The 25969-nt window shown below is 45.3% G+C and overlaps 1 protein-coding gene across 1 annotated transcript in view; it reads left to right on the top strand.

Annotated features, from left to right (window-relative positions):
* The window catches only part of LOC140722145 (zinc-binding protein A33-like), a 64301-nt gene extending 49208 nt beyond the window's left edge, over positions 1-15093 (top strand). The window contains exon 6 of the mRNA XM_073036937.1: positions 14966-15093. Coding sequence (XP_072893038.1) covers positions 14966-15093 — 128 coding nt within the window. The remainder of the gene's footprint in view (positions 1-14965) is intronic.
* Positions 15094-25969: the final 10876 nt, after the last annotated feature.

Raw genomic sequence — 25969 nt, 5'->3', positions numbered from 1 at the left:
CGTGACAGCGGTAAGATTTCCAGGCATGTGGATGGATAATCAGCTGGCATGGAAGCGTCATATCAGAAAATAATAACATTAAATATTCTCAATTATCTATATGGGTATTCTGGGGAGCTACATTGTGGACCATGTTCGTTTATTTAATTGCTTGACAATTGTCAGATAGACCTCAGTATGTGCGGTTGGGAGACTGTAGGTCTGACACGGTGGTCAGCAGCACAGGAGCGCCGCAGGGAACCGTACTCTCTCCGGTCCTGTTCACCCTGTACACATCAGACTTCCAATAAAACTCGGAGTCCTGCCATGTGCAGAAGTTCGCTGATGACACGGCCATAGTGGGGTGTGTCAGGAATGGACAGGAGGTGGAGTATAGGAAACTGATACAGGACTTTGTGATATGGTGCAACTCAAACTACCTGCGTCTCAATATCACCAAGACCAAGGAGATGGTGGTGGACTTTAGGAGATCTAGGCACCATATCGAGCCAGTGATCATTAATGGAGAATGTGTGGAGCAGGTTAAGACCTACAGGTATCTGGGAGTACAGTTAGACGAGAAGCTAGACTGGACTGCCAACACAGATGCCTTGTGCAGGAAGGCACAGAATCGACTGTACTTCCTTAGAAGGTTGGCGTCATTCAATGTCTGCAGTGAGATGCTGAAGATGTTCTATAGGTCAGTTGTTGAGAGCGCCCTCTTCTTTGTGGTGGCATGTTGGGGAGGAAGCATTAAGAAGAGGGACGCCTCACGTCTTAATAAGCTGGTAAGGAATGCGGGCTCTGTCGTGGGCAAAGTACTGGAGAGTTTAACATCGGTAGCTGAGCAAAGGGCGCTGAGTAGGCTACGGTCAATTATGGAAAACCCTGAACATCCTCTACATAGCACCATCCAGAGACAGAGAAGCAGTTTCAGCGACAGGTTACTATCGATGCAATGCTCCCCAGACAGGATGAAGCGGTCAATACTCCCCAATGCCATTAGGCTTTACAATTCAACTGCCAGGACTTAAGAACTTTTTTTTAAAGCTATTATTAATGCTTTTTGAGTTAGTGATTTAGATGCATATCATATTATTACTGAGTTAAGTATTGTATGTAATTAGTTTTTGCTACAACAAGTATATGGGACATTGGAAAAAAGGTTGAATTTCCCCATGGGGATGAATAAAGTATCTATCTATCTATCTATCTATCTATCTTGATTATGGCTGTGTGACTTTTAGATCAGCGTCATCTTCAATTTTAAAGTGTTCGGAAGTGTTCTGGCGCAATAAGGTGGTCCCCTGTTTCAGCTTTACTGGCTGAAATGAGCCAAGTATAATTGAAGAGATTGCAGTTGATATTAACAAACTGGATTCATCAGACGGGACAAATAAATTACCATCCTGTTGAAGTTGTGTTCGAGGACGGTTGGCAACATCACACGAAGAGCGTTTTCAAGTTTAGGTGGCTGGGATCTTACCGCGCTGGGAAGATGGGAATGTGGGATTATGCAATATTCCCCAATGTCACGTTCTCTGAAACCCCATCTTGTTCTGCATCCGACTAGCTGATTTTAGGTCACAGTTTAATAAGTCTAAGAATTCTGCAATGTCCGAGAGTCTGTTGGTTCATCAGTATATTTTGGAAAACTATTATGATATATTAACTGTTGCTGAAAAATCAAAAGATAACAACTGAGACGTTCCTCTGGCTGTTTCTGTGCCTTAATTACAGGTAACGACAAAGAAACTACTTACGAACCATTATATTAGTACATAGAGAAGAATTTGTTGCCATCATTAATTTAAGTTTACACTGGGTGGAGGAAATTTGTCCGTGTAAATCTCTAATTTATTCACATGCCTTTTCGGTTTTGATGATTCTTAAAACAATGTATTCTAGCGGTCGGTCAGATTTACTGTTAGAAACTCATTGGCCCACTTCTTATGAGTTTTATGGGTCTTCTTATGGGTCTCAACCTGCACGGAGAGATTGAGTTACAAAAGCTGATACAATTCCAGCGTTGGATAAAGAGCTTCCACCCGGCAAATCAGAAGCTAAGGGGTTGGTGGGATTGAGAATTATAGCAAGACTGTTGGGATAATGAGCATAAAGGAAACACCACTGCAGAATGCGTAACTGTTAGCTTAACGGGGGAACGGAGTAAAACAAGAAGGGAGAGAATTTTATTCAAAAAAGAAGCAGTGAAGCAGTGAAGTTTTTATTTTCTAATTCTCTGCACCACACTCCAGTCCAGTTAGTGGCGGGAATCCGACTTTAATTTGATCTGTTAAACGCCTTTTAACCAAAACCCGCCCCATTTCGAATTATATTAGCAAATCATTCAAGGGGAGGGCGGAGAGTAGTGTAATTGACATTGTATTAGACAACCAGCATTCGACAAGATCCCCGCCGTTTTATGGGCTGTAAGGTTGATGGGCCGCAAAAGGAACAGATGGAGATATGCACAGACCAATGGCTGGACAGCGTTCCGCTGTATGTATTTGACTGCCATCTGGCAGGTCCAATGCGGTACTAAGTCTCCAGGACGGTGCCTTGCCCCTCACAAAACACATACTATCCTAATGTCCCGGAGCTGCCGGTCGACGCGACAACCTGCCGGGAATAACACCTGGGTGATCAGGGGGTGAATGTGAGGAGCTGGAACCCTCACTGCAACCGCCTTTGGCTTGTGCTCAGGACGCGGCTTTATTAATGAACTGAACCACTGGGGTGACCGGATATTTCACCGCGCTCATCACCTGCTCCCTGAATTTCGACTGAGTCACCGCGTAAATAAATGTGTTCGTGCAGCAGCTGAAATTCCTCAGTAAAACCCCGACGTAGTGAAAGATCAATTCAGAATCATTGAATTTGATTCCTTTTCCTGAGACCTGATAATATATGACATTTACAAAATGTGTCATCCACAGGAGGATGAAGCTGCCGGAGAGGGTGAAGAGTAAAACCACAGACCTCCTCCTGCTCTCCATCTCCGGGTCACTGTGGTTCTCCCCCTTGCTCTGACCCTTCAGCCCCTTACGGACCCGACTGGCCACTAAAATGTGTCTGACTGTCAGAGCGTTGAGCAGCAGGATCCCAGCGAAAGGGAGGAACGGAGTTAAAACCGTATCGAACCAGTCATATCCCACCCAACCAGGGTCAGTGAAAACATTGTCCCTGTATATACAGAACCACGGTACATTGTCGATGATCATCCAGGGTTCCCGTATGAAGTATCGGGGAACGTTTCTCAGACAGGACAGTACGCCGGTTGTTGTTAGAACCACAACCGCAGTTTTCCCGGTACAATATTTTGTTTTCAGCTTTCGGCAGCAAATGGCGACAAACCGGTCAAAGTTGAAAGTGACGGTGAACCAGACAGAACAGTGTGTGGCTGTGTAGCTCAGTACATCGATAACTCTGCACACAGGGGTGACGCTCAGAAAAATCCACCGGAAGTAACACATTCTGAGTCGAATCAAAATGACCTTGGTGGCAATGGTCAGTAGATCCGCCGCTGCCATGGCCACCAGGTAGCGAGTGGTGCAGGTAAAAAGGCCGCACTTTCCCCGAGACAGGATCACAATCGCCACTACATTCACTGGAGAGAGAGAGAGAGAGAGAGAGAGAGAGAGAGAGAGAGAGAGAGAGAGAGAGAGAGAGAGAGAGAGAGAGAGAGAGAGAGAGAGAGAGAGAGAGAGAGAGAGAGAGAGAGAGAGAGGGAGAGAAACAGACACTTGACACATTCTCCGGGAATTAACACCGGATCGAGTTGCAGCTAAATATGTCTGTGAACGGCTGCTAATCTAGCACCAGACGGGTCACACTATCTCTGAACTGTTTTCTTCAGTGTGGAGATAAAGCAATGTGTGGGCAATCGTCGGCGATATAAACGAGCTGAATGAGCAACAACGATCGCTGCCGATCCCGATTCCAGTCGCTGATGGGGCCGGTTTCACTGACTTAACCGTGACTGACCAGGACTCTGGAAAATCAGCATCTGATGTTTCCAAGATGAGATACAGAGGGGAGAAACACACTGAAAACACTGGAAACAGTATTAACAAACAGGGAATGAGTGGCTCAGTGAACGGATTAATTCTACACCGCAGATCAATTCGATAATACTCGTGAGCAGATCCCTGGACACCGGATCGGGTGATCAGACCAAATTATTGACCGAAAGGCAACGGGATACTATTGTGACAGACTCCACAGGGAGACGCGGAACACAGCACCATGGGCTCTCTTTGATCAATAACTCAGAAACAGTGAACCTGACAGTGAACACCCCCCCCCCCCCCAGTCACACCTTCTCGGAGAGCTACCTGTCCTCAGCACTGGGACAAATCTGGACAAGGTATCATTAAAGGCAAGAACAGCTTTTGAGTCGAACCCGTGAGTTAGAGGAAAGGCAGAGGTTTAGTTCCCTTTGTCATTGAAAATGAAAAATCGGAAAGTGGAATTGACAGGATCGATATCTCTGACGGATATTTGTCCAATGACCATCAAGTTGGAAGATTGTAAAATGATCATGAATAGGATCACACCGGTAACAATCAGAAATTGCAAACATGAATCCCTCTGCTCACTCACCGGGAACGCCAACAACGGCAATGAACACGAACATTACTTTCTGCACTCTCATGTACATATCCAGCAATGCAGACATTTTCTCTGTCCAGTGATGTGGCCCCCCTGTGTTATACGCGATCTCTCGGAATGAAATGCTGAGGCAGCACATGCCTCGGGTTTTTAATACAATTCAGTGACTCCACAGGGACAGATTTCAACAGATTTAAAAATAAAGCTTTTAAATTATTTACAAATCGATTACATCAGACAGGTGAAATTCCCGCGGTGACAAATGGCGATTAAACTGTTCAATTATTATGAAGACCATTGGGAGCTAATTTGTCCCAACGCAGGTGACTGAACCGTTCGAGTTATCTTATCAATTAAATGTGCTTCCAGTGTAAATATGCACTTCAAAATGACCATTTATCAGACACAAGATATTGAAGTAAATTATGCCATTGTAGCTTGTGAAAATGTATTGAATCACGAACACTACACCGGCTGGTGACGTAGTGGCATCAGCGCCGGGCTCCCGAGTTCCAATCCAGCCGGCTCCCAAAACGCCTGGAGAGGGATGGGCTCCGCCAGATTTCAGATGCCCAAGACACGTCGTATGATGAGCAATCACCAAAAAGATTGCTGCAAAATGCTTGTGACAGTGCCTCGACGACTCCACGTGTGTGTGTGTGTGTGTGTGTGTGTGTGTGTGTGTGTGTGTGTGTGTGTGTGTGTGTGTGTGTGTGTGTGTGTGTGTGTGTGTGTGTGGATAGACTGACTGTCTCTGCCTGACCCTGCCGGGCTATACACTGCAATTCACTTTATCCCCCTTGGTTTAGTCCCTTCTCATCTGTCTCCGCAAACTGCACAGTTCCAACACTTCACAAAAATGACTGCCTGAACAATAAAAGAAACAAGAACAGAGAGCATAATTCAAATTGCATTTATTAGTAATGTAGGTCCAAATGGAATAACTTTGAGACCTGTCGCAGCTCCACATCAGGAGGCACCCCCACATGCACATTAAATTATCACAGAGCAAGAATCGTTTCAAACAGTCCACAAAAAGTTCGTCTCCATTTAAAACATAGCAAGAACAAAGGTCAACGTTGATATTGCATTTATTATTAAAGGATGGATAAACGGAAAAACCTCGAGATTCGACACCCCTCCAGATGTCCCGGCTCACCCAGGTTAGTGTTCACCCCCAGATCCGCCAACACAACCAACTCTGTGCAAATCAGTCTGCACCCAGAAATCTGTGCTCACCAGAAAACCCATATTGAATCTTCAAATCAGTGTCCACCCCAAAGCCTCCGACACCACGGAATCCTTGTGCACTCACACATTCGCTGACATACCCCTGAAGCTGAGCACATCCGCAAAGCTGGATGCTCCGCCAAACCCGTCCGCTCCACTAGATTCACTGGCAAACCCCGAAATATGCCGACATCAAGGAGATGGTGGTGGACTTTAGGAGATCTAGGCCTCATATGGAGCCAGTGATCATTAATGGAGAATGTGTGGAGCAGGTAAAGACCTACAAGTATCTGGGAGTACAGTTAGATGAGAAGCTAGACTGGACTGCCAACACAGATGCCTTGTGCAGGAAGGCACAGAGTCGACTGTACTTCCTTAGAAGGTTGGCGTCATTCAATGTCTGCAGTGAGATGCTGAAGATGTTCTATAGGTCAGTTGTTGAGAGCGCCCTCTTCTTTGTGGTGGCGTGTTGGGGAGGAAGCATTAAGAAGAAGGACGCCTCACGTCTTAATAAGCTGGTAAGGGGGGCGGGCTCTGTCGTGGGCAAAGTACTGGAGAGTTTAACATCGGTAGCTGAGCGAAGGGCGCTGAGTAGGCTACGGTCAATTATGGAAAACCCTGAACATCCTCTACATAGCACCATCCAGAGACAGAGAAGCAGTTTCAGTGACAGGTTACTGTCGATGCAATGCTCCTCAGACAGGATGAAGAGGTCAATACTCCCCAATGCCATTAGGCTTTACAATTCAACTGCCAGGACTTAAGAACTTTTTTTAAAGCTATTATTAATGCTTTTTTGAGTTAGTGATTTAGATGCATATCATATTATTACTGAGTTAAGTATTGTATGTAATGAGTTTTTGCTACAACAAGTGTATGGGACATTGGAAAAAAATGTTGAATTTCCCCATGGGGATGAATAAAGTATCTATCTACTCAGCGCCCTTCGCTCAGCTACCGATGTTAAACTCTCCAGTACTTTTCCCACGACAGAGCCCGCCTTCCTTACCAGCTTATTAAGACGTGAGGCGTCCCTCTTCTTAATGCTTCCTCCCCAACACGCCACCACAAAGAAGAGGGCGCTCTCAACAACTGACCTATAGAACATCTTCAGCATCTCACTGCAGACATTGAATGACGCCAACCTTCTAAGGAAGTACAGTCGACTCTGTGCCTTCCTGCACAAGGCAACTGTGTTGGCAGTCCAGTCTAGCATCTCGTCTAACTGTACTCCCAGATACTTGTAGGTCTTAACCTGCTCCACACATTCTCCATTAATGATCACTGGCTCCATATGAGGCCTAGATCTCCTAAAGTCCACCACCATCTCTTTGGTCTTGGTGATATTGAGACGCAGGTAGTTTGAGTTGCACCATATCACAAAGTCCTGTATCAGTTTCCTATACTCCTCCTCCTGTCCGTCGCGGTGTTGAGTTCTCTGTAATACAGCCCCATGAAAGCGGTCATAGCTCTTCTTTATACATCAGTTCCACGCAAATCGCATCATTAGACGATGTTTCCAGTCTGGCCTGACTGAGCACAGCTGTAATATTTTTCCTGAATAGCAGTACCACCCCTCTTGCTTTAATCCCCCGCGATCTGTCGCGTCTAATGCAATGGAAACTCGAAATATGGAACGACCAGTACTGCCCCTCTGCACCCAAGTTTCTCTAATGGCTACAATATCATACTTCCAGGAGTTCATGTACAGTACAGTACATCACAAAATGCAACATTCCCAAAAGCGACACCTGCGAATTTCCACTGACAGCCAGACAGAATGGGACCCCATATTTCCACTCTCTGTTTTCTGCCGATCAGCCAGTGTTCCACCTGCGCTATTAACTTCCCTGCATTTCCTATCTTGCTTGGAATTTCTAAATACACCATTTCTACTTCATCTCTTTTGTCTATGAGCTTGTAATTACCTCAAAAGTTGTAGTAGGTCTTTATCAGGCTGGATTTTCCTTTCAGGAACCCATGCTGCCTTTGGTCTATCTCGTCGTGTGTCTCCAGGTACTTCATGATCTTACCCCTAACAATCGTTCCCAACAAGTTTGTAAACACTGATGTCAGGCTAACGGGTCTATATTTTCATTTCTGCCGCCTTCCACCCTTCTTAAATAGCAGAGTAACATTTGCAATTTTCGAGTCATCTGGTACTTCGCCAGAACCTACCGATTCTGGAAAGATCATTATTAACGCCTCCGCAATCTCTCAGCTACTTGGTTCAGATCCCGAGGGTGACAAGGTGCCGGACGTGAGGCTGCTTAACAAACAGGGAAGATTCCAGCATCGTCTGACTAGCAGAATGCAAAGTGTCTGAAGTAAGGAAGCCTTTTCTCGTTTAGCTGCCGTGACTGACGTTGTACCACAGACGTCTGTGTTGGGACCGATCACTGTTACATTATATGTCAGTGAATTGGATGATGGCTTTGTCGCAGGATTTGCGAACGATATGAAGGTCGGTGAAGGGGCAGGTAGCTTTGTCGCAGGGTTTGCGGACGATATGAAGGTCGGTGAAGGTGCAGGTAGCTTTGTCGCAGGGTTTGCAGACGATATGAAGGTCGGTGAAGGGGCAGGTAGCTTTGTCGCAGGGTTTGCAGACGAAATGAAGGTCGGTGAAGGGGCAGGTAGCTTTGTCGCAGGGTTTGCGGTCGGTATGAAGGTCGGTGAAGGGGCGGCAGGTAGCTTTGTCGCAGGGTCTTCGGACAATATGAAGGTCGGTGAAGGGCTGTTAGCTTTGTCGCAGGGTTTGGGGACGATATGAAGGTTCGTGTATGGAGCAGGTAGCTTTGTCGCAGGGTCTTCGGACAATATGAAGGTCGGTGAAGGGCTGTTAGCTTTGTCGCAGGGTTTGTGGACGATATGAAGGTCTGTGAAGGGGCAGGTAGCTGTCGCAGGGTTTGCGGACGATATGAATATCGACGAAGGAGCAGGTAGCTTTGTCGCAGGGTTTGCGGATGATATGAAGGTCGGTGAAGGGGCAGGTAGCTTAGTCGCAGGGTTTGCGGACGATATGAAGGTCGGTGAAGGGACAGGTAGTTTTGTCGCAGGGTTTGTGGACGATATGAAGGTCTGTGAAGGGACAGGTAGCTGTCGCAGGGTTTGCCGGCGATATGAAGGTCGGTGAAGGGGCAGATAGCTTTGTCGTAGGGTTTGCGGACGATATGAAGGTCGGTGAAGGGGCAGATAGCTTTGAGGAAGCAGAGAGGTTGCAATGGGACTCAGCCACCTGAGTAAAAAGAGGAAAGAAATGGCAGATGGAATACAGTGCCAGGACGTGTATGGAGATGCACTTTAAAAGACAGCACAATGATCCAAAAATCTGAAGCTCTCCCGTCTGCACCAGCTCCATCGCCACACGTTAAACTGTATAATCTTCATACTTCTGATTTCACTGGTACTGTGGCATGGGTAGTAATCCTAAGGACACAGCCCTGTAATACCCACCATTTAACTTTGCACACATCTCCCTGAACTCACTTTGAGGAATATTGACCCTCTTCCTACCGATGGCATTGGTACCTATATGGACCACAGCATCTCGCTGTTCAGCCTTCACAAGACCATAGGATTCTGGAGCAGAATCGGGAAATTTGACCCATGAAATCCGCGTTTTCATCGTGGCTGTTCCATTCTCCCTTTCAGCCCCCATCTCCTGCCCTCTCACCGTCGCCCTTCCTGCCCTGACTGAACAAGAATTTATCAACCTTTGCCTTAACTATACCGAATGACGTCTCTGGCAAAGAATAGCACAGAGTTACAACCGTGGCTGACAAGAGAAGTCGAAGCCAGCATCAGAGAGGGAATAAAATACAACAAAAATAATTCCAGCAGTAGCTGACTAGCGGGCGACGAAGGATGGGAAGAGAGGGGCGTTTTCCGGCTGGCTGCCAGTGAGAAGTGTTGTTCGACAGACGACTGTGTTGTGATAATTCTTTCACGTTATATGTCAATGATTTGGATGATCTAATTGATGGCATTCTTGCAGCGTTTGCAGACAATACGGAGATGGCTGGAGCGACAGATAGTTTCAAGGACGGAGCGAGGCTGCAGAAAGACTGACAGATGAGGAAAATGGACAAAGAAGTGGCAGATGGAACGCAGTGCCAGGAAGTGAATGGTCATTCACACTTGTAGAGGAAATGAAAGGGTTGAGTACTTTCTAAGTGGAGAGAAAATGCAAAACACGGACAAGCATAGAGAACTGGGACTCGTTGTGCAGGATTCCCTCAAGGTTATTTTAGAGTTCGAGTGTGTGATGAGGAAAGAAAATGCGATATTAGCATTTATTTGAAGGTAGCTACAATGCAAGAGCAAGGATGTAATATAGCGGCTTTATAAAGTGCTGGTGTGGCCTCAAACGGAGTATCGTGAACAGGTTCAGACCACTTATCTTCAGAAGAATGTGCTGAAACTGGAGAGGGTTCAACGAGGGTCACGAACATGATTCCAGGTTCGATGGCTTTCGGTCTGCATTCATTGGGATTCAGAAGAATGAGGGGTGACCCGATTGAAACCGATCGAATGGTGAAAGGCTCTGACGATAAGCCGGGAAAATAGAGGCGGATGAGCCTGACACCAGCGGTTAACTTATTGTCAGACATTTTAAGGGACAGGATATAGAAGTATTTCAAAGGTATCAAATGTTTCAAATGTTTAGTTAATGTAAGACAAATGTAAACAATATACATCCTGAAATTCTTCTCTTCGCAACTATCCACGAAAAGCAAGGAGAGTCCCAATGAATGAATGACAGTTAAATGCTAGCTCCCCAAACTCCCCCCAATTCACCCCACCCACGCATAAGCAGTAGCAAAGCAACCATCTCCTCCCCCACCACCCACCAGTTAAAGAAAGTATCGGCGCCCTCCACCGAGCACTGAAACGTGCAGCAAAGCGTCAATAGGTACACGGACTTGCAGAACCCCAAAGACTACACGTTCACCCGGTAATTCAACATACCACAGCCTCTCCCCCCCCTCTCTCTCTCTCTCTCTCTCTCTCTCTCTCTCTCTGTCTCTCTCTCTCTCTCTCTCTCTCTTTCTCTCTCTCTCTCTCTCTCTCTCTCTCTCTGTCTCTCTCTGTCTCTCCCCCCCCCCCCCCCGCTCCCTCCCACGGGTCTCCGGGCACATGGCCAGCAGCCAGCTCGCTGCTTTCGATCTTCCGTTTCCCACGACGCACCGATTTCCTGCAACGGCACCGACCTCGACTCCACCCGCCTCCAGAGCCACGAAATCCCGGAATACTGAAGGCGCGCTAGTGTTTTAGCCCTCGTCCTTGGTATATCGAATAACGGCCAGTCGTCAGACTCCCAGAACGGGTCCCATTCCCGCAAAGTTTGTAATTCCAGGTCGAGGTCTTCAAAAGAAATATGAAAGGGAAAAATAGAGGTATTAAAATAGAACTAGAGCTCTTTCCGATGTTGCAAACAAGGAGTCGCCGTTAGGCGCCATCGTCCTCCTCAGCTCCACGTAACTTTGGATTTCAATGGGAATATGGTAAACTGGATTTGCAGCTGACACCTGGATACAGAGCATGAGTGGCAGTGAAGCAGATTATCAAAACTTGGAGATGAGTTCAGCAGCTGGATAAATGGGCTGACGGTTTTGCAGCTGGAATGTAATGAGGACCGATGTGAGGTGTTGCGCTTGGCCGGGAACAACAGGGTCGGACTCAGACAGTGACTGGTCGGGGATTGTGGTCTGCGGAATGCCGAGGGATCCGGGAATACAGTTCCATAGTTCAGGGCAGGGTCATGAAGAGAGCCTTTGGCACATTGGCCTTCATTAATTGATCATTAATGGAGAATGTGTGGAGCAGGTTAAGACCTACAAGTATCTGGGAGTACAGTTAGACGAGAAGCTAGACTGGACTGCCAACACAGATGCCTTGTGCAGGAAGGCACAGAGTCGACTGTACTTCCTTTGAAGGTTGGCGTCATTCAATGTCTGCAGTGAGATGCTGAAGATGTTCTATAGGTCAGTTGTTGAGAGCGCCCTCTTCTTTGTGGTGGCGTGTTGGGGAGGAAGCATTAAGAAGAGGGACGCCTCACGTCTTAATAAGCTGGTAAGGAAGGCGGGCTCTGTCGTGGGCAAAGTACTGGAGAGTTTAACATCGGTAGCTGAGCGAAGGGCGCTGAGTAGGCTACGGTCAATTATGGAAAACCCTGAACATCATCTACATAGCACCATCCAGAGACAGAGAAGCAGTTTCAGCGACAGGTTATTATCGATGCAATGCTCCTCAGACAGGATGAAGAGGTCAATACTCCCCAATGCCATTAGGCTTTACAATTCAACTGCCAGGACTTAAGAACTTTTTTAAAGCTATTATTAATGGTTTTTTGAGTTAGTGATTTAGATGCATATCATATTATTACTGAGATAAGTATTGTATGTAATTAGTTTTTGCTACAACAAGTGTATGGGACATTGGAAAAAAGGTTGAATTTCCCCATGGGGATGAATAAAGTATCTATCTATCTGTCTATCTATCTATCTATCTATCTATCTAGAGGAACAAACTTGCAGAGAGATCGTAGATCGCAAGAAACATAAGTTGGTGTTATAGTGGGATATTAGTTCCCTTGCAGTTCAGGTGCAAATCATCCCTTCTGTGCAGGTCCCAAAATGTTCCCTTACACACATCTGTCAGCTGCTATCTATCACAGAGACTGGGAACAAAGTAAAACCTTTCTGGCTGACTTCCAGTAACTCGTGATTTTCAAGAAGTGACTGTGCTGGGACCATTTCTTTTTAACCTCTTTCTCAGTGACTTGGATGACGCATTTGATGGGTTTGTAGCCAGAATCGTCAGACTGTGAGGTCACTGTGCGTGATAGGGAATAGATGGACAAATCCAGAGACCAATTATTCGGTGGCATTCCGAAATATTTCTTTGACTGACATTTGGCAGGCCATTGAAGAACTGAGTTAGATTCAATGTTGTTATGAACATGGAAATAACTGCAACTGGAGAGAGTGCGAGACTTGATCTGCGATTAGAGAATGAGAGAGGGCAGTGGCAAAAGTTTGTGTCGAGAACACTTTCCATCTAGTGACCACAAGGTCATTTGTTTCACGGTAAATACGCATAAAGTTAGGTTCTGGTGTGCGGGGGTGAGATTCTAACTCGGAGAAAGGTCAATTGTAATGGAATCAGAAGTTATCTGTCAAGTGTGGATTACGACAGGCTGTTTTCTGGCAAATGTGAACTTGGGAAGTAGGTAGCTTCCAAAAGTATAACTTTGGGAGTAAAATTCTTATATATGTCTGACTGAATAATAGGTAAAGTTGAAAGATGTAGGCATCTTCGGTCCTTTTAGATGTTGAGGCCCTGGTGAAGATATAAAAGGAGGTTCACTGCAGGTATAAGCAGGCCGGAACAAATGAGGTGCTCATGGAGTATAAAAATGGAACAGAACATAAGACACTGACGCAACAGCAATTGGCATTTTTACGACAGTTAATTTGAAGCATCCAGACTGCACACGGTGATTTCCATTTAACTAATTATATGAATTCTAAAACAAATTGACTGCACCAGTGACTATTTGGTTTGTCATATTCAAGGGATGAATATCACTTTTTAGACATCACTTTCATTTTGACACGAAATCGTCTTTCTGTTATTCAGTGTCAAAAAGCCAAATTAAACCACTGTGGATTAATGTTTTAAAACGATAAAGCATGAAAACTTCGAAAGTGGGTATGAATACTTTTTTAAAGTCCTTGATCCTGGTGCTGTGTGTTCTCACTCCTTTATGTCTGCTGCCCAATGGAATGTGTAAGAAGACAGAATGACGGGGTGGAAAGGGTCTTTGTTTCTGTTAACTGCTTTCCAGGGGCAGCTAGAAATGCAGCTGGAGTCAATGGAGGGGAGGAATGTTTCTGTGACAGACAGTGCTGAGATCACAAAGTCCTTCTCTGACATGACTTCACAAATTGCCACACCTCACTCATCTGGACTGAACACCATTTGCCATTCCTCAGCCTACTCAACAAGCTGATCAAGAATCACTTGTATCAGAATCAGAACCGGGTTTTTTTTTATCACCTGTATGTGTTGTGAAATTTGGAAACTGTTACCATCAGGTAGGAGGTACAGAAGCCTGAAGGCAAACACTCATCGATTCAGGAACGGCTTCTTACCCTCTGCAATCCGATTCCTGAACGGGCATTGAAACCTTGGACACTATAATTGTTATTATTATTTTATTTTGTTTTCTCCTTCCATACTACGTATCGCAGTGAACTGCTGCTGCTAAGCTAACAAATTCCACGACACATGCCAGCGGTAATAAACCTGATTCTGATTTGTTAACTTACCAGCAGCAGTTTCAATCAATACATGAAAACATAGAAAGGGAAAAACAAAACAAGTAAAACAATAACAGTAAGTATATATGTACACTTAAATGATGAAATATGCTGCAAATACAAAAAAATATATATATTATAAAAGTCAGATAGTGTTCATTGATCCAATGCCCATTTAGAAATCGGATGGCAGAGGGAAAGAAGCTGTTCCTGAATCACGGAGTGTGCGCCTTCAGGCTTCTGTATTTCTTTCTTGCCTTTAACAATGAGAAGAGAGCATGTTCTGGGTGATGGAAGTCCTTCATTATTCTGATGCACCACTACTTGACGATGTCTTGGATGCTACCGAGGCTCGGGCCCAAGATGTATCTGACTAATTTTACAACATCTGGAAGCTGATTTTGGTCCTGCGCAGTAATCGCCCCCCATCCCCACCAAAGACTGAATCAGCCTGTTAGAATACTCTTCACAGTACATTGAGAGAGGTTTTTGAGCGACTTCCGTTACTAGTTCTCAAAGAGAACTCTGGTAGGCCAATCAGATGGTTCACTGCTGCTCAGTGATAAAGTACAAAAAAATCCTGTGTACAATTAGGAAACATTAAAGAATAGTAGAAATACTGGAGTCATGATGATCATGATGAGGTCTACTGGATAGAGACGTTTATACACATTCTGTCCTCAATAATTCGAAGAGATTGAAGGACAAGGTTGCAGGGAGACAAAACGTGGCAGGAGCACTTGGAAAGAAAAACAAATCCCGAAGCATGTGACTTCCCTCCCAGAGATGATCGGTGTTTGTGCACTCAACTCTTGAAGGCTTGGACCCCATCGTCGGAGATGTTTCCAATCACGGCATCTGGAAGGCTGATCCCAATTCTGATAGCACAGTGAAGGAAGTTTTTATCCAGTGTGCAGACCTCGCATTGGGCACAGAAAAGGCATGAGCAGGCACAGATAAATTTGATCGTGTGGCGCGCCGTCTCTCATAAGATGACGCAGCATGGCGCGAAGGTCTTCAGGGCTGCGGCTGGTGGGCATTTTGCACAGCACATTGAGAAATCACATCTTTTCAAACTCTAATGGAATATAGCGGCTGTCTTGTCTTCTTTACAGTTACATTGTTATTTCGGGACAAGGATAGATCCTCAGAGATCCTAACTCCCAGGAACTTGAAACTGCTCACTCTCTCCTATTCCGATTCCTCTGTGAGGATTGTTTCGTGTTCCCACGTCTTACCCTTGTATTTTTTTAATACCTTCTTCATTCTTTCTATTGGTTTGAAGATAGTAATGGGAATCTATGGTCAAGTTCAGAGTTTAGGGATCTATTCAGGAGAAAAGGTGAATTTTAGTGGATTTGACTGGATCTAGTAGAGGTGGAGTGAGAGAATCTGTATGACAGAAAATGAACAGATGGCAAGTGGGAGTTTCTTTTATATGAGTGTGATTGCAGCTGTCCAGAAGAAGCATGTTCCTGTTAGAGTGAAGGATAACCTGGCAAGTTGAGGGAATCTTGGCCAATGAGAGATATAAATGCTCCGGTCAAGAAATAAAGGAAGCATACACTGGGTGTAGGAGGTCAGAATCGGGCAAATCACCTGATGAGAATAACAGTTATTAAGAATACTCTTAAGAGAGAAACCAGGAGGACAAGCCAATGTTATGTGATTGATCAGGTAGGTCAGGAAAATACCAAGAGGTTCTGTAGCTATGTTAGGAGTAACAGTGTGGCTTGGGGGAGAGAGGCCCCATAGAGAACAGCAGGGTCTCCATGTCTTGAGCCACAGGGAATGAGTGGGATCGTGAATCAATCAATGATTTCTACTTTGTGTTTACTGAGTACAATATCATGGTTGCTCAATGGATAATGCAAACTCGTGGAATTGCTTTGGAGGACATTCATATTACCAGTGAGCAGTTATGAGCAGCCTACACTGCATTAAGGTGGATGAACCCTCAGGCCTGACCCACTGCTTTGTGGAAGGAGAGAGAAGATTGTTGATGTCCACTGAAGGTTGCCCCAGTGACTGAAGAGTGGATAATGTTGTTTTACTGTTTAAAGAGCTGTCAGGGACAAGCCTGGGAACTGCAGGTCAGTCAGCCTGACTTCAGTAGTTCGGACGCTACTGGAGGGGATTCTGGGGGACAGGAATCACCTGTATTTGGATGGACAGTGTCTGATCAGCAGGTGTCAGCGTGGCTTTGTTTGCAGGAAGTTGTAGTTGATGGATCTACAGAGGTTTTTGTAGATTTACAAAATCTTATTAACATAGGTTAATAAAACTGTTTCTGAGAATGCAGGCTGCGGATTACTGATGTGCTCCAGAGGGCAGAGCTGTGAGTCTAGTTGTTCATTATTTTAACAATGTATTTGCATGCAAATGCAAAAGACTTCATCAGTAAGTTCGGACATGTTGTTGATCGTGAATAATATTCGCATAGAGATCCTGATCAGATAGGGAAGAGGGCCAGAGTGACAAATGCCTCACAACACAGATACAGATGTGAGAGAAATTTGTGAATTCTGTAGCATGTTCTCTATTTCTGCATAAATATGATCTAAATGTGATCAGATTTTCACCTAAGTCCGAAAACTAGATAAAGGGCAGTCAATTGAATTACTAACACCAAAACATTATACTTCTTCATTTATTTATTTAGATAAATGGTCCATGAGTCGTGGGTCTCTAAAACTGGTGACAGTGTACACAGGGTGGTGAAGAAATCCTCTGGCATGAATCCTTCATCAGTCAGCAACAGAAAGGATGTGATTCAGCTGGCGAGGGTGCAGTAAAGATTCACAAGGAGCGACTGGGACTGAGTTACAAGGAGAGACTGGAAAGCCTCGGTCTGTGCTCCCGGAATGTAGAAAGCTGAGTGTTGAGCGTATAGAAGTGTATAAACTCCTGACAGACATGGCTGATAAAGTGAATGGCTGCAGTCGTTTTCACAACAAAGACCATCTAATACTGGATGGAGTTGATTTGTGCTGAGGCGAGAATTATTTAAAGGACGTGGGGAGAAACGTTTTTTGCACATTCCTCTTCACATATTTTACTTACACCCTAGTCACATGTGAACTATCTACTCCTGGAGTGACGAATCTCTAGTGCTGTCCATCTTCCACTCAGCTATCGAAATGCACAGGACAAAAACGCGGCTACACTGACCACGGTGTGTATCCCAGAGTTCCATTTAACGTGTGTTTGGTCCATATCCCTCTCAACCTCTCCGATCCATTCACCTGCCCGAATGTCTGCTAAACATTGTGATTGTGTCTCCTCTGCAGCGTTTTCTTGCAGCTCGTACCATACACACACCACTCTCTGTGTGGAAGAAGTTGCCCGAGTGTCCTTTTGATCTTTCCCCTTTCAAAACATTCTGCCCTTTCCCAGCTCAGTGACTTTCATCCTATAAATGAGCCACCAGAACTGCCCACAATACATTGTGGTCTCACCCATGACCTGTACTGTCACAACATGAAGTCCCATCTCCTATACTCCAAATTCTAACTGATGAATGCCTTCTTCACACCATGTCTGTGCTGAACACAATGCCACATTAAACGGAATCTCTTCTCTCCCTTCAATGTCACTATCATATCTGCTTCCATCACTCCCCATGGCAGCCCATAACAGGCCCCACCACTCTGTAAATAAAACTGATCTACTACTTGCCCTGTTCACCATCTTTAAATGATCACCCTGTCACTGTAAAGGCAGCCTTCCTGAATTTGACATTTCCACCCTGGCAAAATGACTCTGATTGTTTCGCTTATCTACAACTGCAGGTTTTTTAAACTTCGGTCAGGTCCCCCCTCAGCCTCCTTCACAACAGCGAAAGCAGCCCCAGAGTGTCTGATCTTTACCTGTAACACAAGACCCCAGTCCAGGCAACGTTTGTGTGAATCTTTTCTTCAACTTTCCAGCTTAATCACTTCTTCCTTATTTTGCTGACCAGAATTGCACAGGTTACTGCAGCTGTGATTTAATTAATATTTTGTGCAACTGTAATGCAACTCCTCTGTTGCCAAAGGGAGGCATGCTGTTCACCTACTTCACAACCATGACAATCTGTGCTGTGACTTTTCGGGAACTATGTACCTGTATCCCAAGATCTCTCTGTTCACTAACACTTCAGATGACATTGTGTATGTCCTGGCCAATCCTGGTATGTCCACAACAACCTCCATCGCTGTGTACTTGGCTGACACTGTAACAACACTTCTCCGTCTCTCTGCACCAATCACACAGAAATAAATGTCCATCAACCGTTCTATGCACCTGTCTGCTGTTTGTGTGTAACTTGTACAAGAGAACACCTGGACCTCTCTGTACTTGAATCATGTGCTGTTTCTCTCCATATAAATAATAGTCTGCGTTTTGATTCTTTCCATCACTGAACACGCCATCACTGTTTAGCCTATGAAACTCCATTTTCCAACTATTCTCTCTTTTACCCAGCGTCACTATATGCTGTGGCAGAGACCAAATGTCCGATGACAACAATACCCCCACCACATCCTATGTCATTGACAGACAACCTTGGACACCTCACACTCTGCCCCCTCGTCCGGGTAATTTATATCGATTGTGAATAATTGACGGCACTCAGCTTACCCCTGCTCCCTTAGAAAACCCATTACCAACCCAGCCTCCGCCCACTCCACCAAAATTTTAATATTGTTAGTATGTAATTGAGGGTGGATTTGATCCGTGGATATTCCAGTGGTTAATGCTCCAATCCTGAAACAAACCTGTTAACTGAGTTTCTGTCTTCTATGTAAAAACCAGTCTTCTATTCTTGTGAACTCGACTTGTGATTTCTGGTGTTGTGCACCAGCCTTTCAAGTGGCACCTTGTTAAATGCATTCTGAAAATCCAACCTCATCTATAGGTTCCTTCCTTGCAGCCAGACAAACTCTTTTCATGTTAATCAAAAGTAAGTTGCCTTTCACTCAATGACTGGAAAGTTAATGATGAAACATTTGGACACTGTCCTTCATCAGTCAATGCACAGAGGTCGGGGTGTTATGTTGCAGTTGTATAAGATGTGAGTTTCCATTGAAATATCGTGTTTAGTTTTGGTCACACTGTCTCAGGAAAGATGTCATTAAGTTGGAAATAAGAAGGGGAAGTTTACAAGGTCATTGTTGGGTCACAAATGACTGAGTTATGAACAGTTTAGGATCGTTTTCCTTGGAATGTGGGGGAATGAGGGTCAATATTATAGAGGTGTATGAAACAAGGATGTTCGCAGATAGTGTGGATTGCATAGAGACACTACATAGAGAAACAGGGATGTCGAATCCGCAACTACAGGCACCGGATTGTGAGAGGGCAGAGATTAAACAGGAATCTGTTGCTCTATGTCTCTCAGTCAGACGGTGGTCAGTTTCGCACATCATGCCCACTGGGGCACAGACCACTGCCCCGAGTTCTCTGTGCTGTGCCAGTCTTCCACGCTGTCCCCAGGTGCAGCCAGTCTTCGTGCTGGATACATCCTTTCTCAGAGATGAAGACTTTGGAGCTTCTGTGGCTCCGGGTTTTTGTGGGATTGGATTGCTGGAGTTAGGATGTCCAACTCTACTCCATTTGCATCCGGGCTTCGGACAGTGCTGGAACACTGAGGCCCCTCTCCGGTCAGCCTGCAACCATCTTCCTGCAATAGCTGTAAGATCAAACACGTTTCTCACAATACAACGCATTCATTCACCCTATCTAAACCCTTCATAATTTTGCATACCGCCGTTAAAGTGCTTTGTGTTAATATCCCGTGAAACATCAAACCAGCCATTTCCCCCTGTCTCCTACTACCAAATTTCAGGCTGCGGCAGTACATGCTGAGGGACACACTGAGGCTCGGTGTAGCCGACTGTGTCCCTGTAGAATGATGTGAGTAGAGATGTGCACAGTCCCAGCTCCCATCAGCCTCATCAGAGAGTGCATATCTGTATTGTAATCCATTTGCCACTCTGTGGCCCTCTTCTCCAAATGATCAGTGTCTCCATGTCATGTATAATCGCCTTCATGAACTGTATTTAACTCTCTAATCTCCCGGACCCTATTGAATGTCGCTCAGGTGGTAATGCAAAGATCCACTTTCCTCGTTCTACCTGTGTTGTCGGTGCCCACATGCACCTCCCGCTGCAAGTTCCTCTACAGGGCGGATAGGCGACCCGAACCCGGGCATAGACAGGCAACACTGTCGGTCTGTGACTCTGCTACAAGTTCTTCCACATATCCAGGGTACATCAGTAAGCAGGGGATACAGCATGCTCAGGTGTAACCTGCAGGCTAGTGGTGGGAGGGAGCGCCTCACGTCTATTCTATTAGGTCTACCGACACAGAAATAATTCCGGACATTGTCCGTGGAGGAGTGGAAAAAGAACCTACAATATGAAAAGAGGTGCAGCTTGTGTTCAATGATGCGGATAATGAAACACACTGGGGAACATAAAAATATCGAGTCTCCATCACTTACAGCTTTACACAGCTGCTTCTTTTTCTGATCTCGCATACCGGCAAGAACAGAATAAATAGATATAATTGTTAAAAACATCGCGCATGGAGGTAAACATACGCATAACGTAGTTAAACACTCAACAACATTGTGAATAATGCTGCAAATAAACGTTCAGGTTGATGTTGTTCCGAGCAGGCTGTGCACAACAAGGAGAATTATTGCGCATCACAAATCAGATTAATTACAGTCAGAAATAGATGTTGTTAACCCGTTGTAGTTCAGCACATGCAGAAATACGGGATACACCACATGTCGGTATAAAATGAAAATAGGACATATTTAATGTTAATAGGGCCATTAAAGGTTTTGTAATAATTTTATTTGTTGCTCTGATAGGAGTAAATATTCCTACGAAGATTTCTCTGCAGAAGGGGAAGGATGTGAAACACAGACTTGATGAATCTGCCCAAAATCTCCACTAGTCACACTCAGACTCTTCTCTCTGACCTCCTGGAGAACCACTTCCTGGATTGGAACTGCAAGACAGCGGACACGAACAGACACATTGAGTGTGAGGCGGGAACGTCAGAACGGTTACGGGCTCTTGTATTCAATATGCAAAATGGTCTGTACTTTCAAAGCACGTGACTGACCACTCTGATGTCGTCATTGCTTCTCTGGATCTCAGCTCACTGAACTGAGATGATGATGTCACTGCCGCCAAGCTGCCGAAGTCATTACTATTCCACGCACACCGTTGACCATGAAGATAATGTTGCCTCTGGAGCCTTCACACTGACCACAGTGGTATCGTTACAGTAGGTCCTGGTCATTCCCAAGACCGCCATGTTTGAAATTCCTCCTCTCTGAGATTTGAGAGTTATCCAATGAGAGTTCCCCGCAGTCAACTGATCGTGAATATCTAGCTCAAAGGCACCTATAAATGGTGTACATCAGCGATTCTCAACGGGTGTCATATGGCTTCCTTGGGGGCAGTGGCACATTTGAAGCGGGCCACCGACTGAGAACTGTGGGAAGGGGAGCCCCGAGGGTTCATGGGGGCCTTGGTAACTGAAACGATGAAATACCGAAACATCAACCTTCATTGGAGTCAATAGTTACCCTCCTATTTATAATATCTTTCCAACACACCGTTTGAATTCGGCGGCACCTGGTACATTCATTGCTTAAGCTCCGCCCACACAGCTTCACTTCAGAGGTCAGTCACGAATCAGACTGCACTGGGTCAACGTATTCAATCAAGTGTTTTCGCATCCATTACCGCCGTCCTTCATTCTCCGAAGATCAGCGTGTCTTGCTAGGACTTTTTTTTTGCCTAGTAACTTTAAAGTATATGTGTTTGTATATATTATACTTTAAGGTAGGTTGTGAAAAGTGTTTAGTACTGCATATGACGTCACCGAAAAAGAAAATTCCTGGCTCCGGGTGACAGCATTTTTTGTCAGTAATGTATCTGTATTTCGTGCGCTCATTCCCGACTCAAAAAAGTTTAGGCAGCCTTCCTAAACCATTTCCCAGTCAATGTTGTCAATTCAGCGAGGGGAAAAAAACAAAATCATTTTTTGTTTCATTTTTGGTAGTTTTTAGCAAATGTGTATGACAAGGAAAATTGAAATATTGCATTATTATACATTTATACTATGCAATTTGCTAAATCACAGTTGAAATTGTAAATTTTCACGGTAATTCGGTTAATTTGGTTGTATAACTTAATCAGTCAGTTTCTAAAAAGATTTTTGAATCAAGAATGATCTGCTGAATGAATTTACAACACAGTGGGAAAAAGCCCAATATTTTTAATTGACTTTCCCTCAACATATCTGGGTGAGAGCGGATTCTGGAAGTCTCTGGAAACCAACCAGAAAAGGCCCCTTTAATTCACAGACGCTGTCTCCTGCCTGTCAGCCATTCCGCTGTCCATGTCAGTATCTTTCCGTAACGCCATTGAATTTCATTCACACGCTGCCTCCTGCCTGTCAGCCATTCCGCTGTCCACGTCAGTATCTTTCCCGTAACGCCACTGGATTTCATCTTGTTACGTAGTCTGATGTGCGGCACCTCATCAAATGACTTCTGAAAATCCAAGTCAGTGACAACCTCTGCCTCTCCTTTATCCACACAGCTTGGTACTTCCTCAAAGAATTCGAACAGGTTCATCAGGGAAGATTCCTTGACAGAATCCATGCTCACTTTGACTTATTTTATCATCCGTCTCCAAGTACCCCCAAAGATCATCCTTAATAAGACTCCCCCACCCCCCAGACCAGACAGTGATGCAGCCTGTTGGCATGCTCTCCATGGTACATCTATAGAAGTTATTTTTTGATCTACAAAATCTCATCAAATTCCTGATGAAGTATAGCTGCTGTATTGCCTTCTTTATAACTGTATCGATATGTTGGACCAGGTTAGATCCTCAGAGATCTTGACACCCACCTCTGATCCCTCTATGGGGATCGGTATGTGTCCCTTCATATTACCGCTCCGAAGGTTACAATCAGTCTTTCATCGCACTGACGTTGAGTGCAAGGTTGTTACTGCGACACCTCTCCTCTAGTTAGCATATCTCACTCCTGTCCGCCCTCTCATCACCGCCTGAGATTCCACCAACAATGGTTGTATCATCAGCAAATTTATAGATGGTATTTGAGCTGTGAGAAACCACACAGTCATGGCATATAGAGAGTAGAGCAATGGGCTAAGCACACACCCTGAGGTGCGCCAGCATTGATTGTCAGCGAGGAGGAAATGTTATAACCAATCCGCACAAGTTGTGGTCTTCCGGTTATAAAGTCAAGGATCCAATTGCAGACGTAATGTCACGTACCCCGTGACCGGGTTAAAGAACCTGCAGAAATGGAAAACACTCCGCAGTCTGGTAATGCTATTAACTAATAGTGTTTATTAGTAACTAAGGCAATACCGTACTATAATTGCAAAATTTATCAAACAGGTTAGCAACGATATATAGATATATTTGTGTGGAAATAGGAGCAAAACTAGGCTCTTTCAAACCTAGGGGTAAATGAGTACAGTCTTAAGATGTGATGAAGAGAGTTCAGTTCAGGTCGAGGTAGTTAGTTGATAGATAGATAGATAGATAGATAGATAGATAGATAGATAGATAGATAGATAGATAGATAGATAGATAGATAGATAGATAGATAGATAGATAGATAGATAGATAGATAGATAGATAGATACTTTATTCATCCCCATGGGGAAATTCAACATTTTTTCCAATGTCCCATACACTTATTGTAGCAAAACTAATTACATACAATATTTAACTCAGTAAAAAATATGATATGCATCTAAAATCACCCTCTCAAAAAGCATTAATAATAGCTTTTAAAAAGTTCTTAAGTAGTTTACTTAAATACATTGAGTCCTAACCCCGGCACTTTAACATATCTTACTCCTGGCGGTTTGAATTGTAAAGCCGAATGGCATTGGGGAGTATTGATCTCTTCATCCTGTCTGAGGAGCATTGCATCGGTTGTGTGACATTGGAGAGAGAGAGAGAGAGGTGAGAGGTGAGCGGTGATGCTGTTGATCTTCCCGTTGTCTTTCGAAGTCCTGTTGTGGTCACCGACTATGACCATGATACGTACAGCCTTTCTTCAGTGGGGGAATTATCACCCAGACGAGGGTGAACACACAAATTAATTCCCCGACGGTCGCACCTTTTCCACACTGTGAGCCACCGATCGATTTCCCCGAATCGATCCTTAAAAAAACCCCCACCTTCGTGTGGGTGCAACAAAGCTCGTTCAGTGTCCGCGCTGTGTGTGTCTCACGGTTTGTCTGTCCTGTGTAACAGCGGGACCTGGCTTTTACCTCTCCATGTTGGACACCCGCTGTCAATCAACCTGCTCTGCACTCCACTTTCTGCAGGAACTTTAACGAGCAGGTAAGTGACCTCGGGGAAAAGGTGAACAAGCTGGCAGAGAAACTATCACATCAATCTTTCGAGCAGATTCTCTCTCTCTCTCTCTCTCTCTCCCTCTCTCTCTCTCTCTCTCTCTCACTCTCTCTCTCTCTCTCTCTCTCTCTCTCTCTCCTCTCTCTCTCCTCTCCCCCTCTCTCTCCCTCTCTCTTTCTCTCCCCCTCTCCCTCTCCCCCTCTCCCATCTCATCTCTCTCACTCTCTCTCTCCCCCCCCCCTCTCTCTCTCTCTCCTCTCTCTCTCTCTCTCTCTCTCTCTCTCTCTCTCTCTCTCTCTCTCTCTCTCTCTCTCCCTCCCTCCCCCTCTCTCTCTCCCTCTCTCTCTCTCTCACCCCCCTCTCTCTCTCCCTCCCTCTCCCTCTCTCTCTCTCCCTCTCTTCCTCTCCCTCTCTCCCTCTCTCTCTCCCTCTCTCTCTCTCTCTCTCTCTCTCTCTCTTCTCTCTCTCTCTTCTCTCTCCTCTCTCTCTCTCTCTCTCTCTCTCCTCTCTCTCTCTCTCTCCCTCTCTCTCTCTCTCTCTCTCTCTCTCTCTCTCTCTCTCTCTCTCTCTCTCTCTCTCTCTCTGATTGCGCTGGACGCCTCCCTCTCTCTCTCTCTCTTAATAGCAGCATAGATCAGAGGGTTTATTCTGGGCCCCGTTTCAAACTAGGTTTTCCCCTGGCAGTAGGAGCAGAGCCCGAATTCTGCAAACAACTCACTCAGGATTATGCTGAGCAATGAAACAACATCCTGACATGGGTGTTTGTGTACTAAAGTCATCAGCCCTGCTCCGTCTCAATCTTCCCTCCGCTCTCCGCCGCATTCATCTCAACTTCTATGTGTCCCGCATAAAGCGTATCATGAGCCACGCACTGTGTCCTGTCCCTAACACCCCCCCCCCCTCCCTCACTGCTCATCGATGGGTCAGAGGTGTTCGCGGTCCATCGACTACTGGACGATCGTCGCCGAGGGCGTGGCTTCCAGTACCATGGGGACTGAGAGGGCTACGGGCCTGAGTAGCGGAGCTGGGGACCCCGCCCGTTACATCCTGGAGGCCTCTCTCATCAGGGGATTTTAACGCCAGCACCCAGCTCTACCTGCAGTGACGCCAGGAGGGCGTCCGTAGTGTGTGTGTGGCGGGGGCGAGGGTACTGTCAGTAACTCCAGTTGAACTCTGTCTTTTTGTGTGTTTCCTCCAGCTGTCAGTCTGTGGTTTAGCATTGCCATGTGTTCCTGTCCCCGCTCCTGCTCTACTCCGGCCTCTGTGTTACTGAGTACTCCGTCTCTCATCTGTTTCTCATTATTACCTGTATTGCTGCCAACCTGTGTCTCACTGTGTCTCACGTATTTGCTGCACAAATCACTCTCTCACCTAGATGGGGTCAGTTGTGCTGTGAGGATTACATTCCTT

The sequence above is a fragment of the Hemitrygon akajei genome, unplaced genomic scaffold (genome assembly GCF_048418815.1).
Source record: "Hemitrygon akajei unplaced genomic scaffold, sHemAka1.3 Scf000070, whole genome shotgun sequence".
NCBI lineage: Eukaryota > Metazoa > Chordata > Chondrichthyes > Myliobatiformes > Dasyatidae > Hemitrygon > Hemitrygon akajei.
The sequence above is the reverse complement of the archived record's forward strand: the minus strand, read 5'-3'. Positions and strand labels throughout refer to the sequence as shown.